The sequence below is a fragment of the Rutilus rutilus genome (genome assembly GCF_951802725.1).
Source record: "Rutilus rutilus genome assembly, chromosome: 12".
Taxonomy (NCBI): Eukaryota; Metazoa; Chordata; class Actinopteri; order Cypriniformes; family Leuciscidae; genus Rutilus; species Rutilus rutilus.
The window spans coordinates 35004866-35023119 of NC_140217.1; the positions used below are offsets into that span (position 1 = coordinate 35004866).

Here is an 18254-nt window from a genome sequence, read left to right on the forward strand (position 1 = left end):
TATTCATCTTTGTTAACTTTAGTTAATAAAAATACAACTGTTCAGTCATTGTTAATGTATCTGAACAATGAACTTTTATTTAAGTAATTATTTAAATTAACATGAACTAAGATTAATAAACATTTTAGAAGTATCTCTCATTGTTAGTTCATGTTAAAATATGAAACCCTATTGAAAAATGTTACTGAAATAAAATAATACTAATAATGAATTTGATTGGTTGCTAAGAGTGATTCCCACAGCAACATCAATCAACAAGACATCATCAACACAGCAATGAAATCGTTTTTGAATGAAATGATCTAACTCGTATGTATGTGCTAAGGGCCATTTCTCTGACTACACTCTCGAAGTATAAATTAGACACTATAATGAGAAGAGATATTTATTCTCTTGAACTATGTCAGCATGTAGACATCTGTAATATATTGTGTCCAATGATATAGAAGATCCATCCATATACATTTATTTCAGTGTAGTTTATATTCTATTTGGTATATTACTTGCAGCTATTGCATTGTGTAAGACATTTATTTTGATTGTAATTAAAAAATAATCAAACAAAAACTGAAATAAAAAAAGTGTACTTTTAGCTAAAGCATGTTTTAAATTGGGTTCCATTAGTTTTAAAAAAAAAAACCTTGACTGCTTTGACATAAACAGACACATTTATTGTCTAACAGCAGATAATCCACTTGCCCTTCCAGAATTGCCCACACATGTTAGTCAAACATTATAATTTGCCAACGCAATTGACACTTTTCACATGCACGCTCTCACGCCACACATCCATTTTCTCACACAGAGAACAATTGGGAAGCAAAGAGATAGACAAGACAGAGCAGGTTCCCTTTGATATTAAACTAATTCTCAGCTCTCAAATTCTGTCAATTTTATTACGAAATTCAAACAATAAATACCGTTTTGGCGCTTTTAAATGTGACAGCTGCTGTAGCGCCTCAGTTCAAGCGGCACGTGAACCGATCATCTCTCTTTACTACTAATAGTAAATAAACACGAATAAACAATAATAGGTATGTTGAAAGATTCAGTACAACTTATCAAATGTAAATGCCTCGTCATACATAATATCGAACAATCAGTGTTTTTCAACCGCGGAAAGAGGTCAATAAAACAGCTGGAGAACAATGTCACATAATGTTACATTTACCTCAGGAAAGCCATTTATGACCATAGCACGTTAGTTGGCTAGAAAAATGTGTATTTTATAATATATTTAGTATTAGTAGCCTATAAATGAGTATTTTGCTAAATATATGCACTATATTACGTATTTATTATATTTTTTACTTATATCATTAAAATATTATAAAGTTGTTATTATAATAAAAAACGCATTACATTTAATTTGAGTTATTTTTAACCTTTAATAATACCAGCTGACAGGGCTCTCTGTAGCCTGTGTAGCCTACAGCATTATGTGAGAATTTCTTTCTTGAGAAAAATTCATATGTATCTGTACTATTTATCCAAATGAATCGATATTGAATCAAGATCGGAATCAAACCACAAGAATTGAATTGAATTGAAATTGTAAAATTTGTATCAAGCAATAATAAAAGCAGTAGCCTACCAGTCATTGCACCAATTTTTTTTTTTTTACATTTACAATTTTTTTATCTGAAAATTTTAAATAACTTTGAAAAGCTTAAAGTTTGAACATTTTACTCAGTCAATAAAATGTTGTTAACATGATCTAATGCATTGTTAACATGTTAAAACAAGTCGCTATAGCATGTTTTAGCATGTTGCTAGCATGTCTCTAGCATGATTAGCTCATTGCTAACATGATTTAGTACGCTGCTAGCATTATAGGATGTTGCAAGAGATAGATAGATAAATAGATAGATAGATAGATAGATAGATAGATAGATAGATAGATAGATGACATTTGAGGATTGAAGGATACAGTATGTTCTACAAAAGAAAAACAGTTAATAAAAAAAGTACAGGAAGTGGAATAGTTAAAGTAGAGCAGGTATAAACTAAAACTGAATCTATAGGATAATGCTTATAAGCATGTCACAGATTTTCATTTAGAGAGAGGTGCATATACCTTTGAAGATCATATTACACAGACACCAAGTATTTCACACGCATAATACTGTTTGATGTTGTCAGATAAGCATCACAGAATTTTAAATCTTACAGATTTATCTGGCCAACATCTCAAGGAGTGAATAAAGAATTTCTGTTTTATTGAGCTACTGGCTCTTTAGGCCTTGTCAATCATTAACTGCATTGTTAACAGTCTTGTAGGCTTTCCTTATGAATTCTTTCTAGGAAAATGCTTTATATAGCTTTGAGCAAATTTCTGGACAGGTGAGTACATGTCTTTTCTCTCCTGCTCCATCATACGCCCTCATCATATTTAGAGGAAACAGGTTATTTGAGATCTGTGGACGTGTTAAGTCTGTAACAATGGATATGTTGCAGGAGCAAACACAGGTAGTCGGTTTACCTCGAAATCTGCGAAAGAGAAAGAAGTGGTCAGACATGACAAACATGTATCAGCGAACCTGTCGACTGGACATCAGTTCACCCACAAAAATTGTGCTTGTCGTTGGTACGGAAATTAAGGTGATCCTAGACGGGTAGGTAATATAATAATCCATTGTTTTTATCCATTGTGTTCTTAACAAATTGGACAGCTGGTGCATGAATTGAGGAACAGTATCAGTAGCCAAGCCTATATTGAAGAGTGGAAAAAAGTACCAATTATTACTGTTTTTATTATACATAGTCATGCATATAATGCAAAATCCAAAAAATTATGGTGTGAACTCTAAACATTAAATGCATTTTTTATTTTTTTTATTAAAGACTTCGGTAAAAGTACTTTGACAATGGGCATGATTGTCGCCTACTAGCGGACGTGGTTATGTCCTCATGAAGAAAGCTATTTTAGAAGTAGTCTTATCCTGTAACCCCCAATTGTGTCTACTCAATATCAATATCAACTCAACTGTAAATGGACAATGTTTCTTAACAGACCAATGTAGGTAGTTCCTCCATAGCATGTAAATAATTGATATGACTCAATAAATAAATGATAAATCTAATAAAATGACGTTTACTCACCTAAATAATCTTAATTATATTTTGGGTGAATAATAATGGCTTGTCTGAAGGTAGTTTGTGCAGCGTCCACACGGTTCACCATGAAAGAAAAAGGGTATTAAAATCACAATTAATTGCTTTTAATAGGTTTATTCAAAGTATTTGCACCATGCGTTTGCAAATTGAAGAAAAAGGGTTTGGTATCCTGAGGCAAAATATTGTATTGCAATTAAAAAAATGCAATATTGGGTTCAGTCCAGTTCAGTCGCGCTTGTGTTAACAGCGCCATCTAGCTGTGAGTCGCTTGTGCTGCAGTGCACACTGAGTTGTGGGCGTTTGCAGACGTTTCAAGTCCTCCGTTTCCTAGACATACACCTGCTTTTGTTCAACCAATAGGCTCTCTGACACGGTGATATCAAGTAAATAAAAAGGTTAAAGGTAAATTGTTGAATTCACTTTGAAAGAAAGACGCATACTTCAAAAATCATGGTTCCCCGCCGATCACTTACAATTGACACTGAGAAAGCGACCAAGACGACGTACGTGGTCGGAACGGAGTTGACGGTGAATTTAAACAGGTGAGAGTGTTTATTTATTTATCATGTATTATGCGAATAGAAAATATATTAGAATAGAATTTAGAACGTTGTTTTATTTTAAGGGGACAGTAGGCTAACACAAGACGCGTTCATAAACAGCGCGACTGAGCTCAAGGGAATTAAACAAAAGAGGGGTCTATTTAAATAGCTCGAAAGACATAATTAAAGGGACAGTTCACCCTACAATGATAAACCTTTCCTCAAGTTCTCGCATTCATATCGTTTCAAAACCCCATGACTTTCCTTCTTCCGTGGAGCACAAATGGATATATTGAATGTTTGGGTCTGACAGTAGCAGTCTCCATTGACTTCCATTGCATCTTTGTTTCCTGCAGTATGAGTGACTAGTGACTGGGGCTGTCAGTCCCCGACATGATGATATAACACTTATGTTTACATGCTATAGAAGTGCATTCCTGCTAGTTGTTTATTTTTATTTATTTTATATATTTTTAACAATGTTTTTGATAAGCGTCTAACTGACTAAAATATCTAAAATATGTTACTTTATGAGTACCTAGATTTCAGAAAAATCGAGCAAAGGGTTAAAGCTGACTACGGTCTGACTTCTGAGATTTGGTTAGATCAAAAGAACATGACGGACTTTGAATTGAAAATAAAAGGATTCATTTCAAAATGACTATTATTATTTTGACAGGCACATCATTATAGACTCAGGGAACCCAAACATAAGAACAGGCGTTTCAAACACAATGTCCCCATAAATTATGCATGTTGTTTACATATTCCAATAATTGAAAAATAGCACAGACAGAAGACACAAATATAAAAACATTTTGCTAACATAGTGTACAGTTAAAATATTCTATTGTTCTATTCATAAAGTTTCCATTCAATACATTAGCAACATCATTCTGGAATGAACTGAGTGTCCAAATAATTGAATTGTTTGTCAATTTTATGAAGAATTTTTTTTCCGTCTGTTTGTTCTGTGTCGATGAATATTTGCCTCGAGAATTTAGGTGGGATTGTTGATTGAAGAATTTCTCCCTTTCAGTTCCAAAGGCGGATGAATGCACTCGTTGTGCTGCGACATTATTTAAATTCATCACTGAACTCTGTCTCAATACTTCTGTTTATAACGGCCACTGTCAGCTATTGTCTTTGATAGCTTTCCAAACCTACTAATAGCTTTTCTTTAGGTTTCTGGAAGACTTTATAATTTTTTTATTAGTCCATAATGAAACAACATCCTCAAGACTAATATCTGTTGTCTTAAAAGATGAGTTGAATCCTAAATGTGTTATTCATAATCCATTATCTAATGCAGTAATTATGACATTTGGGTTGGACGACGTGCCACGTCACAACACCTTGCATAAATATGAGATGTGAGGTCATACAAAGAGCATGTATGTTAATTCTACATGAATTAATGTTGTGTAAAATTGTTTAGACTTTAGATGGAGTATAGCACATCACACTTCTGTCATGTCAACCATCCATTCACACTGTCTAACCAAAGTGCCAGATCTTTTTTTTTTTTTTTTGTCTGCGCAGGATAATTTCTCAGGGTTTAACAGAATTTTATTTTTTATTCTCTCTATATTTTTTGATTTTACTTAAAATTGCATATTACTAAATAGTTTTTAAATGATGCCCTCAGGTTATGAGTCAACCCTCTTACCATCGTATTTTCCAGTAAATCACAAAAACTGTCATAATGATATATCATACTTTCAAGAAGTGAACTTCTCAAGCAGACTTTTTTTGGTAGAAATATCTGCATTAAATTCTCTAAGAACCGAATTGTAGTTTCAAAACATTGAGTACAAAGATTTTATAGCCAAACAAAATGTCTGTTACCTTTCTGAAAACATAATAATATCCAAACCATACACTACTATTCAAAGGTTTGGGGTCAGTATCAGTGTTTTCTTAATGTTTTTGAAAGATGCTGGGAACACTTTAGTATGGGGAACACATTCACTATTAACTACGACTTTTGCATCAATGAAAATTGATTGCTCGAAAAAAATTACTGACCCGGAGTATATATATATATATATATATATATATATATATATAAAATGGTGCAAAAATTAGGCTTGAAATACAATACAATACAAACCCAGTTTTTTTTACCCTTAAAGGTACTCTAAAAGATTTCTGAGAAGCTGTGTTGAGAGTGGATCGGACCGAGCACCACAACACACTTGTAGCCAATCAGCAGTAGGGGGCGTGTCCACTCATGATGGGGGAGGAGAGAGCGTAAACAAGAGGGAGATTTTAAGAAAGACTGTAGAAAGAGAGATGGCTGAGAGACATTACAAAAGAGAAAAGGTCAGAGGAATATCACTGGAAAAAGGGGTTATGATCAGGCAAGAGCTTTAATGTTAGAAAAGCTCTCCAGCTCGTGAAGGCCTGAAAATTAACGCAGAGGATGTGTTGTTTCTGCTTTATACATGAGTAATGTTGATTTTGAGTTGGGGCGGAACAATGAAGAGAGGAGCGATCTCGCGTCACCTTCACAACACTGTCTAGCACTGGCAGTTTGAAATTGGATATATTTAGTGCATTTTTTAATGCAATCATTACACTACTGAAATGAATCACTTTAGTAATCCTTGAAGAAAACCCGCAATGATTGCACAATAATTGTCATGAGGATACAGCTCATGCTTGTTTCTAAGGATCAGATGTGTTTCAGTTATCTGTTTCATACATCAACATTGTTCAACATTGATTCTCAGAAATTGCTTACTGCACCTTTAAAACACAAGATTATCTGAAGAGGTTTTAAGACAATGAAATGACCTTTGTATAATATCCTACAATGAAATAGATAAATTCATAATGTGCCTCTGTATTTCTCTTTGCTCTTTACAGGTGTGCCCCACCACAGTCCAGGTTCTTCTCAATAAAATGCTCCCCAAACGTGCATTACAAGGTCACGCCCCCGACCAACGACAGGAACGCCACTCCGTACCCCCTCACCCCAAACTCTATCCTCCTCATCACCATGGACGCAGTCAGTGAGACTGCATTTGACAGCAAGGTACCTAAATCTAATCACCTTTGTGCTCTAAAAACTCTTTCATCAAGAGCACAGTAAAGCACACACAGAAAGAATGTGTGGAACTTTTCTGCATTCTCTATGCTGATTCTGAGGAAAATTCTGCAGAATGGATTTAAACATGATAAGTGTTTGAAACTGAGCCAAAACTACTACTCTCCAGTATCTGAAAGCATTCTCAAACTAGCACAAATAGTTAAAAGGCGGATGTGATAGGAAGGTTTCTGTGTGGGCAGATACCATCTGGTTATGTTTCTCGATGTACGACCAACTCAAAAGCGGATAATGGTCCTTTAGAAAACAAACAGAACTGAAAGAAACTGCAGACAGGAAAGAGCTTGTCTGATGCACATGCTGTGGTTTACCCTAGTCTATGCAGGAAACCGAGGGTTAAGTGTAGACACGATCTCGCATCACTTTCACAACACTGTCCAGCACTGGCTGTTTGTAATTGGATATATTTAGTGCATTTTTTAATGCAATCACTACACTACTGAAATGAATCATTTTAGTAATCTTTGAAGAAAACCGCAATGATTGCACAATAATTGTCATGATGATACAGCTCATGCTTGTTTCTAAGGATCAGATGTGTTTCAGTTATCTGTGAGGTACTATGGGGAGAAAACAGAGGCTCTTGAGGACGCTGTGCTGCATCTAACAGCTGTCGGTACGTTTCACTATGCAAGACATACGCCTGTGTTTATGAATAGTATCAGTAGCTGCACTGCAACTATAAACAGCCTCATGATGCTGGTGGGACTGTGAAGGAAAGAGCAAGCCTCATATTGTCTCTATTCTGTTGCAGAGATATCTCTGGACGTAGATGCCGACCGAGATGGCGTTGTTGAGAAAAACAATCCGAACAAGGTGAGCTTTGTTTACTGGTAGTCTTGCGATCTGTTCTGTATCATTATTTGTTTTTGCCTCATTGTTTCTTGGCTTGGAGATGGGCTTGGAAAGTGAGATAAAATGAATTAGGTGATTCATTTAGATGAATTAGAAGCCTTAGAGATACGATAAAGCCACATTTGTTTGCACATTAAAGGGATGGTTCACACAAAAATGAAAAATGAAATGTCGTTCCAAACATGTGAATTTCTTTCTTCTGGGAGACGTTTTCTTTTGTAAATACAATGGAAGTCAATGGGGTCCAATGTTTTGTGAACTTTCAAAATATCTTCTTTTGTGTTCCAACAGCATTGTGCTATTGTAGATAATATAATAATGTGTAATAGTACTGGATTTTGGGTCTAGGCATCCTGGAAATGGGGTCCTAATGGCCACGGTGCAGTTTTGCTGGTCAACTGTGACTCCGAGACCTCATACAAGAAGAAAGTGGACAGTGAGAAGGATGATATCAGTAAAGTTTCGGGTGAGTCTGGGCAGGTCTGGTCTAAGATATGGGAGGAAATTAAGTCTCGCCGCAGATATTTGTTATGTGTAAATAGACTCTGTACCAAACCCATGTTTAAACATTGTAGCAATATGATTCTTCCTTATTATTCAGTCATTATTAATCATTTTCGCATTGCAAGTTCAGTAAATACTTTTAATCTTTCAATTAATTCAAACTATCTGAACAATTTTCTGTGCATATTTAGCTATTTAGCTTAGTTACCATTGGACTTTACTCTTCAAATGCCATGCTGTGGAAAAGAAGAGATAATTGAATCTAATGTATTTTATTTATTTTTTTATGGCAGATTTGCAGGACATGTCCAAGATGATCTTGCGCACCAACGGGCCGTCTCAACTTCCCGAAGGCTATAAACTGAGCATGTACATCTCGCAGACCACTTCAGAGAGCGTGAGAATCTTTAGACCTCGGACAAATGTGCAAAAAAACAACGTGTGGAGTAAGTGTAGACACAAACACCTGCAAAATAATACAATTATGTTTTAAATAGGGGATGTCCTGGCCGGTCTCATGGATTGGTATCGAGGGTATCAATTTTTGCTCAAGATCTTGTATTGACAATGCAAGAGTCCAGGGGCCAGTTGCACCAACTGTGCAACTGTAAGTTACAACTTAGCCTAGTTTTGACGTAAATGGACACTAAGTTACGACTTACACACTTCTAAATATTTTTGCGTTGCACCATTAAAGTTAGTTGAAGCGTAACTCTACGTATAAACTAAATATTTACGGCAGCCTCCGATCAGGAGTAGCGGTTGGAATAAAATATTAAACAGACTGAACTGCATCAATAAGCTCTTCTTTTACCTGACAGACTTCAATTCTTTAGACATATATGATAATGCTGACATTTACACTCATTTTACTGCATTTTAAGAGAGAGAACATTATGTGAAAAGATTACTTTGTTAGCGGCTCGTTAACACGAACCCGTCCTGAACAGCACGACGCTGTGTGCATCGTAATTTCGTAATAAACGTAATTTCTTATGTTTTTTGTATCAATATTTATTTATTGATCCTTATTCATTTCATTTCAAATACAGTTTCTGAATGTTATTTACATATAAAAACCCTTGTTATTAATGATCAAGTAGGCTATCGTATTTAATGGAAACTTATTTTTACCGTTAGTAACGTGAGGCAAAAGAATGAAGGATAAACTGAAATTCACGGCATTTCAACACAACTTTTGCTCACGTATTTGAAGGCTGCTATTGGATCATCGAGGCGAAACGTCATATTATGCGACTACGCATTACTTTACGGAGAGCTTACGACCTACTAGCAACGGAATAAAGTACAGAGTTAGTTACAAACTTGCTAGTAGTTACTAAGCCTCTAGTGTGGACTTTACGTTCCAATTTAAGAAAGAACTTATGAACGGCTGGTGCAACCCTACCCAGCACTCTGTAAAGTCTCCTCCAGCACAACCCAAAGACTTTCAATGAATTTAAGGTCTGGACTCAGAGATGTACATTCTTCATATACATACATATTCTTCATGCTCCCTCCCAACCAAGAAAATAAGTAATTAAATGTAAATAACAACCAAAAAAAATCCTTTTTTTTGATGATCTATTCCTTAAACTATTTAAGAAAACAATTTTACATGCATGCATATTGTGAAATTTTATGATGCATGAAAACCATTGGGAGAAATTTTTCCATGTGCATAAGGTGGTGGAAATGTACAATTATGTCAACAGTTTATATAAATAATGTACAATTGATTAAATAAATGAAGCAAAAACCAAATACATTATAAAGGAACATCAAAACTTTACTGATTAGCTCCTCTTCCCTGTACCAGAGCACAAACTCCTGAGTTTGTTCCTGAAAGATTATCTCATGGTGGTGGGAAAAGACAAGCTGACACAGGAAGTGCCCTATCTGGGAGGAAAAACTGAACTGATGTTCTATGTGGAAGGTCTTCGCTTCCCTGATAAAGACTTTGATGGGCTCATCACCATCAACCTTAGTCTACTAGAGCCCAGTGGCAAGGTTAGTGAAAGAAACCACTGTCTGATCCTCAACACAACCTGTAGGACATCAAACCTTCTGTTCTTGGTGCTTTACTGTTTATCTTCTTACCGCAATAACATTTACACTGTTGTCTTCTATCAAATTGAATTGGGTAATATAATTCTTATAACCTCTAAATGCTAATTAAATACGATTCTGCTTGTTTTCTTAAAAGGATTTCCCTGAAACGCCCATCTTTACGGATAAAGTCATATTTCATGTTTCACCCTGGATCATGACCCCTAACACCCTCAAACCCATGGAGGTCTATGTGTGCAGGTGAGAGTGGAGCAATTCAGTCAAAGCTTTAACCCTTCACGGATCATATAACAAATAATACACACACACACAAAATGATATATATATATTAGGGCTGTCAAATCGATTAATTGCATCTAACCTAAGTTTTTGTTTACATAATATATGTGTATATATATACAGTGCAATGCATAAGTGAATACACCCATGCTAAAGTTGACTAAAAAGAGGAATAAAAAATCATATTTTGGAAATTGAACTTAATGCCTTAATTTAAAAAATTAGGAAAAATCCAACCTTTAAGGACACCAATTTTCTTTGTGAATGAATAATGTATCGTAAATAAATAAATGTTCTTCCTTAAAATACATGGTGCATAAGTGAGTACACCCCTATGTTAAATTCCCAGAGGCAGATTTTTATTTTTAAGTATTTAAAAAAAATTTTTTTTAGGATACTATGCATCCTGATAAAGTTCCCTTGGCCTTTGGAATTAAAATAGCCCCACATCATCACATAGCCTTCACCATACCTAGAGATTGGCATGGGGTACTTTCCATAGATCATCTCTCAATGCAAATCAAACTAGCTTTTAGGCTAACTGAAATAAAACCATGCCAATCTCTAGGTATGGTGAAGGCTATGTGATGATGTGGGGCTATTTTAATTCCAAAGGCCAAGGGAACTTTATCAGGATGCATAGTATCCTAAAAAATAAATAAATAAAAAATACTTAAAAATAAAAATCTGCCTGCCTCTATGGGAATTTAACATAGGGGTGTACTCACTTATGCACCATGTATTTTAAGGAAGAACATTTATTTATTTACGATACATTATTCATTCACAAAGAAAATTGGTGTCCTTAAAGGTTGGATTTTTCCTCATTTTTTAAATTAAGGCATTAAGTTCAATTTCCAAAATATGATTTTTTATTCCTCTTTTTAGTCAACTTTAGCATGGGTGTATTCACTTATGCATTGCACTATATATATATATATATATATATATATATATATATATTAATAGATTTATATTTTATATATGTCTGTGTGTGTATACTGCATATACATGCACACATAATATAATATATATAAATACAATAATATATATACACACATGCAAACGATTAATTGATTTGACATATATGTATGTGTGTATATATTAGTGTGTGTGTGTGTATATATACACTGTAAGCCTTGGGGACTGTTGACTATTTTATGTTTTTGGCAGCACAAAGGATAACTACTCGTTCCTGAAGAGCATAAAGAACCTGGTGGAGAAGAATGGCTACAAACTGAAAATATGTTACGAGTACATGAACCGAGGTGACCGCTGGATGCAGGTCAGTGGAATCATTGGGGAAAGAACTTTACATATTGTTAATAAATATTAAATATAGTTAAATATAAATGAATAAATATGTCACTTGCATAATAATTTGGAACACAGTGTATATGTAAATGTATGTCAATTTAATAATAGTGAGTGTTATAAAACCTTACAAAAATGAAATTGAAAATAACTTTATCAAACTGCTGAAGCATGCGGTTTATTGGATGATCATAGGATGATGCATATAAAAACAACTTGACTACATGTCAGGTGACTGTCATATGAATTGAGTAATTCCAACTGACACTCGTCACTCGTCTCTCTCTCTCTCTCTACAGGATGAGCTTGAGTTTGGCTACATTGACTCTCCCCATCATCGGTTTCCTGTTGTACTGGATTCTCCTCGTGATGGAGACCTTCAGGATTTCCCCTACGAGTCCCTTCTGGTGAGTGACAGCAAGAACTGCTCAGAAAAATTCAGTCAAAATTTAAAATGGTCATTTTCTCATCCTCATGTCATTCCAAACCCAACTTTTTCAAATTTTTTGATGACGTGATAGCATCATGTTTTGATCACATACTAATCGAAAGATGTTTAGAATCACTAAAACATTGCGTCACAGGGTCCAGACTTTGGATATGTGACACGGCATGCTTTGAATGAGGAGGTGAGCAGTCTGGACTCCTTTGGTAACCTGGAGGTCAGTCCACCAGTCACAGTGAACGGGAAAAGTTACCCACTTGGCAGGATCATCATTGGTGTGGCGTTCCCTACGTAAGTACCACAGCTGTACCCTACAACTACAGTGTACTTTTTTGGCTTCCAAACAAATATATGCTGATTGATTAATCAAACTATTACCAATCATTAAGAATACTTGTTTAATTTTAAGTGCAAAAGGTGGCCGCAACATGACCCAAGTCGTCCAGGAATTCCTGTGGGCACAGAAGGTTCAAGAGCCAATAGCGCTCTTCTCTGATTGGCTGTTTGTGGGTCATGTGGACGAGTTCATGACCTTCGTCCCAGCCCCTGATCGAAAGGTAAACAGATATGTTCAGAATGGCATACTAACATACACTACCTAAATAATTAAGTATTAAAGGGGTGGTATAATGCACTTTTCACAAGATGTAAAATAAGTCTTTGATGTCCCCAGAGTGTGTGTGTGTGAAGTTGTAGCTCAAAATACCCCATAGATATTTTTATATAACATGTTAAAATTGTCAATCTTTAAATGCAAATGAGCTGCTGCTCCCGGCAGAGAGGAGCTTCAACAGCTTGTGTCATTTTACTTCACACAGACATGCACTGGAAATTTCAATGACTTTTAGCCTTTTATGTATCAGACAATGATGGAGAGACTCAAGAAGAAGTGACAACATGTAGAATGCAACAGGACATTTCTGAATGGTTAGTTGGTGAATTTATGTAGTTTATGTGTAGTTATCTTCTAGTCATTGATTAGCATTATTCTGTCTTGATAATCTATAAAACGTGTTCCCGGGGGTGGAGTTTATCTAAAGGAGGGAATGTTGTGTAGTCCTTACCAGCCGTTTGTTGTAGTCCTTAAAAAACTATTTCTTTAAAAGCAAATATCTCCCTTTGCTTTGAACTTTGAGCGTTGTAACTTTGCAGATGTTGTTAATGCTCAAACAGCAACATTACACACTAACTAAAGTTAGAAAAGTGAAATCATAATCAACCACCCCTTTAAGTAAAATAATTAAGTCTATTATGCTCACCAAGGCTGCATTCATTTGATCAAAAATATATTTTGTTTTCTGTTGTAACAAATTTCAAAATGTAATTTATTCCTGTGAGGCAAAGCTGAATTTTCAGCATCATTACTCAAGTCTTCAGTGTCACATGATCCTTCAGAAATCAATATGCTCAAGATTTTTTGGATACCATGATATACTACCATTCAAAAGTTTGGGGCTTGTAAGATATATTGAAATTAATATTTTTATTCAGCAAAGATGCATTAAATTGATCAAAGTGACACAATATTACTGTTTTGATCAAATAAAGCAGCTTTGTTGGGCAATTATTTAATTAAATAATAACTTTTCCAAACTTTTTTGTACTGTTCTTATTTTTGCAGTATGTTACTCCGTTTCGACCATTTAATGAATGAATCTAGACTTTTTGTTACAAAATTGGATTAAAAAATGTTTATCGCAGACATGATAACTGGATGCTAGTTGTAGACTCAATCATGCAACATGCTACGCTACCATCTGAAATGTCTATTTTTGCATCATGCATAGTGTTTCACATCCTTCTCTTAAAAAAGTAGGCAGCATATTCTACGCAGTATGCCAGTCCTCCACTCTGAACTCAGTCAGTGTTTTTAAAATACTCAAAGCAATGCGAGCTGTAATGTTTTAAATGTTCAGAAATTCCGGTTGCTGCTGGCTAGCCCTGATGCCGGATATAAAGTTTTCAAAAGCTTACAGAACACAGGACAAGGAAAAACGGAAATGTTTCCAGGTAAACGCTCACTAATTTTCCATTTAACAAAAAGTTGTCCACTATGCACCAAAGTTCATATTCTAGCTAACATGTTTACTTGAACAGGAATGCCAGAGGCCATTACTGTTAATGCGATCCTGAGTGACAAAAAGCTACAGGCTGAAAACCGATACGTGCAGGTCAGTGAAATGAGCAACTTTTACAAATTACACATGGCATTAAGATGTGTTTTGTATCCAAATAGTATCTATATATATATATTTAGCCAGATGACAGTACCGTGTTACAAATCTGTCTTTTCTATGGGAAATAAAGCATCATATAATCTTTCCCTCAGAGCTGTATTGACTGGAACAGGGACGTGCTGAAGAAAGAACTGGGGTTGGATGACGAGGACATCATCGATTTGCCCATCCTGTTTAAACTGATAGAAGAGAAGAAAATGAGCAACAGGGCCGTGGCTTACTATCCCGACATGGTACAGCACATTATCAAGAACTTATTGAAAGTCCATTCACATTTTGACCACTTGCTTTTTCTTTTAACTCTTTCCCCGCCAGTGTTTTCTTTTTTTAAAGTTGCCAGCCACCGCCAGTGTTTTTGATCATTTTCACAAAATTGTCAAGACCCCCAGAATATTTAGTTGAATGAATATCTGAACATGCAATGTATCAAAAGAAAGAGCAGAGAACTATCGTTTGCTTTTGCTTCTTTTTCACCTGTGTTTTAATCAGAGGTGTCTAACCCTCTACCACATAACAGTGAAAACACAGAAAGCCGTAAATTTCCGTCAATGGTGGGGAAAGAGTTAATGGAAAATAGATGATCAAAACATACACTACTGTTCAAAAGTCTGGGCCTCGGCAAGACTTTCTATTGTCTCTTACACTTACTCGTAGTTTTAATTTTTTATGCATTACCTGTATTTACCCTCAGGTGAACATGATCGTGTTGGGGGACCAGCTGGGCATCCCAAAACCTTTCGGGCCCCAGGTGAAGGGCCGGTGTGCTCTGGAGACAGAGATGTGTTCTCTTCTGGAGCCTCTAGGCCTCAAATGTACCTTCATTGATGACTTTGCCCCATACCACAAACTGCTGGGGGAAGTTCACTGCGGTTCCAATGTTCTCCGAGAGCCTTCCCCTTTCAGATGGTGGAACCTAGAGCTGTGAGAGAGAGAGGGAGACTAGGAAGAATAGAGACCTGTCAAGTGCCTACTATGTCTAAACCAGGATTAACGGGTGTTTTAACTAGTTCATTCTAGCAATAAACAATGCGTATGGCCCTAACCTTTAAGCAAAATGGAATAATTCGTCTAAAAATTGAAACTCTGTCATCATTTACTCACCCTCATGTCGTTCAAGCAGCTCTTTTTCATATAATAAGGTGCTGTCAAGCTATCCCAGAAATCATTTGTATCACTATGCACGACATGTTCTGAGGTTGTACAACAGCTTTCTGTTAGGAATTACATGTGTGAGCAGATGATGACATTTTTTTTTATCTTTAATATTTTATTTTATTTTATTTTTAATATATATTCTTTCTTCCAACCAGGCCTTGTTTTAGCAGTACAGCTATTCCTGGGGCTGCTTCAGCATTTCTAAAATAAAAAATAAGGGCTTACAATTAGGAATAATGCTTTGAGTGGTTCAAATTAATGTTAACCACTTATGACACTGAATGTTCACTGTGGTGTTGCCTCTTACCAATAATGACTGAGAAATTGATTCTATAATTGGTGGTTTGCAGTCTTGGATGATTTTCCAAAATAATGTACATTAAAGCAATAAATAAACATTTCATGAACCCTTTGATCTTTATTAAACATGATTTATCTGGTTTTATTACAAAAAGGAGAAAAGGTCTTATTTACAGTACAACATTTCATTAAAGTAGCATAATAAGCACTTGTAAAAGAGAACACAATCACTTGCAGAAAGCAGTCGGTGTTTGTTTGAAATGAGTTTGTGCTTAATGTCTGGAGCATGTGCAAACGCATTATGTGCAGTTGGACCAATCAGCAGAGATTTAGTTAGGCTCTAACACAGCTTTAAGTGTGGATTCAGCTAATCCAAAAATATTTTTCTCTTCTCCATGTACAGGTTTAGAAGTATCACCCCTGAAAGGACCTAAACGCCAGTATTTCTGTAAAAATCTACTGTACCTCTTCAAATGAGAAGTGAACTGGGATGTTAGTCATACAAAAGTACAATGGTATTTTTGAACATGAACCTTGGTAATGCCATGTTTCTTCTATGATGGTAATACCATGGTATTTGAAATAAGTATCATATATAGTGAATACCATGGTATTTTAAGTAGCTGTAAAAGTAGCTGTGTATTCTGACTTTTATTAGAGTAGATATTTTGCCAGTGACTGATGTTTTTAACGTCACAGCTTGGTATAGTTGCTTAGAATAATTCATCACATTTACAGCTCATGTAATTGGCTCAAAAAAACCTGTATCCCATAAGCCAATGAGATGAATGGGAATGCTAACGGATAGCATTAACACCATAGTACTAAGTGTAAAAACTAAAACATTTTGATTATACGATTTGGAATGGGCAGTTAAAAAAAAAAAGTCTCAACATTAATACAATATGTATTTGTGTTTGAAAACAAAACAAAATGTCCACCATTTTTTATTGAACATCAAGCATAGTGTTTTTAGTGGCCATATCCACTGTCTTATGTCTGCGGTTTCATCAGTTTTACATTCATATTGCTCACTTGCCATATAAGCTAAAAAAAGGCTTCAGGACTCCAGTATATCTGACGTGAGAGACACTGACCCTTCAATCTGCACAGCAGGATTTAAAACATGAAACTACAAACATGAAGCTACTACATTAGTGTACAGTTTACACACACGTCAATTTTACCACAAGCAGCTGTGGCCGTACAAAATAAGTTGATCCGTAAAACAGCATAATCTTAATAAATAATATTTAAAAACGTATACAGCATCTCACACCTGATCTATTTGTTTTGTCATAAATTATAATGTCTGTATGCTTTGTTTATTGGACAGGATCTGAAATGGCTTGGGTGCTTGACACCAGAAGAAACATCTATCCGAAAAAATGACATTTAACATTTACCTATATTCATTTTCAACATCATTACTCGTTACTGACACAAAACGCAACCGAACAGAACCACACATAGATGTGTATTACAGTGCTTTGCGGGTCTACGTGTATTTTAAGCATGATGGGTTTAGGTTGAACTTCATTTGTTTTTCTGAAAGATGCTGTAAGCTTGTGACAGCTTACCGCCCCCCCGGTTTCTAAAAGATCTACACACCACAGTGAGCCTCAATAAATAAATAAATATGACAAATAAAAAACAAACCCACACAACGAGAGCCAGTTAAAGAAAGATAGAAAGAAGCCTATGATAAGGCCATAAGAATCATGCGTGATTGATTTCCCAGCTGGCAGTGCACCAGTCTTCAACAGTTGCCAGGCGGGTTTGCTCTTTTGCCTGCAGTCCAACAGCGACATGATAGAAGATAAAGAGGTGGTGTGTGTTCTTACGAGAGCGCGCCCGACTGTTCGCCGCGGGGCTGGAACTAGTGCTTCACACACCTTCACATCTGTGTCTCTCGAGGAACTCTTATGAGCACATCGAGTGTCCACTGCGAAGGGCTGCTTATGAAAATGCTGAGAATAAGACATATGATTAATGAGAATAAGATATACAAACTTATATGTATACGTTTATATACAGATTTTTATGGAAAAGGTCTCTTATGTTCACCAAGGATGCTTTTATTTAATCAAAAACACAGTAAAAACAATATTATTACAATTAAAATAACTGATATTAATATAACATTTATATTTTAAAATGTAAAAATGTGATGACAAAGCTGAATTTTCAGCATCATTACTCTTCAGGTCACATGATCCTTCAGAAATCATTCTAATATGCTGTTTTGCTACTCAAGAAACATATTTTTGTGGAAACATTATACATTTTTTGTCCGGGATTCTTCGATTATTTCAAAAGAACGG

General features: G+C 35.5%; 2 protein-coding genes across 11 annotated transcripts in view; one reads left to right on the top strand and one right to left on the bottom strand.

Annotated features, from left to right (window-relative positions):
- The first annotated feature begins 2409 nt into the window (after positions 1-2409).
- On the top strand, positions 2410-16053 carry padi2 (peptidyl arginine deiminase, type II). 2 transcript variants are annotated; one of them, XM_084426046.1, is made up of 16 exons: positions 2410-2615; positions 6531-6699; positions 7318-7387; positions 7526-7587; positions 7975-8092; positions 8424-8576; positions 9950-10140; positions 10337-10440; positions 11653-11764; positions 12093-12200; positions 12378-12529; positions 12648-12795; positions 14155-14248; positions 14336-14409; positions 14568-14708; positions 15167-16053. In XM_084426046.1, the coding sequence occupies exons 1-16, from the start codon at positions 2443-2445 to the stop codon at positions 15398-15400; spliced, it is 2103 nt and encodes a 700-aa protein (XP_084282172.1). In that variant the 5' UTR covers positions 2410-2442; the 3' UTR covers positions 15401-16053. The 2 variants fall into 2 exon arrangements, with proteins under 2 accessions (XP_084282172.1, XP_084282173.1); XM_084426047.1 differs by lacking the exon at positions 2410-2615 and adding an exon at positions 3329-3659.
- rap1gapb (RAP1 GTPase activating protein b) overlaps positions 16025-18254 on the bottom strand; it is a 94024-nt gene continuing 91794 nt past the window's right edge. For all 9 annotated transcript variants that reach the window (XM_084426041.1, XM_084426043.1, XM_084426042.1 and 6 more), the window contains one exon: positions 16025-17900. The gene's annotated coding sequence lies outside the window, so the exon portion shown is untranslated. The remainder of the gene's footprint in view (positions 17901-18254) is intronic.

Excerpts from the sequence above, each read along its gene's own strand:
- padi2 (XM_084426046.1), top strand. The coding sequence starts at position 2,443 with ATGGATATGTTGCAGGAGCAAACACAGGTAGTCGGTTTACCTCGAAAT. Across the intron at positions 8,093-8,423 it reads TGATATCAGTAAAGTTTCGG|ATTTGCAGGACATGTCCAAG; the intron begins GTGAGTCTGGGC and ends TTTTTATGGCAG. Across the intron at positions 11,765-12,092 it reads GAGGTGACCGCTGGATGCAG|GATGAGCTTGAGTTTGGCTA; the intron begins GTCAGTGGAATC and ends CTCTCTCTACAG.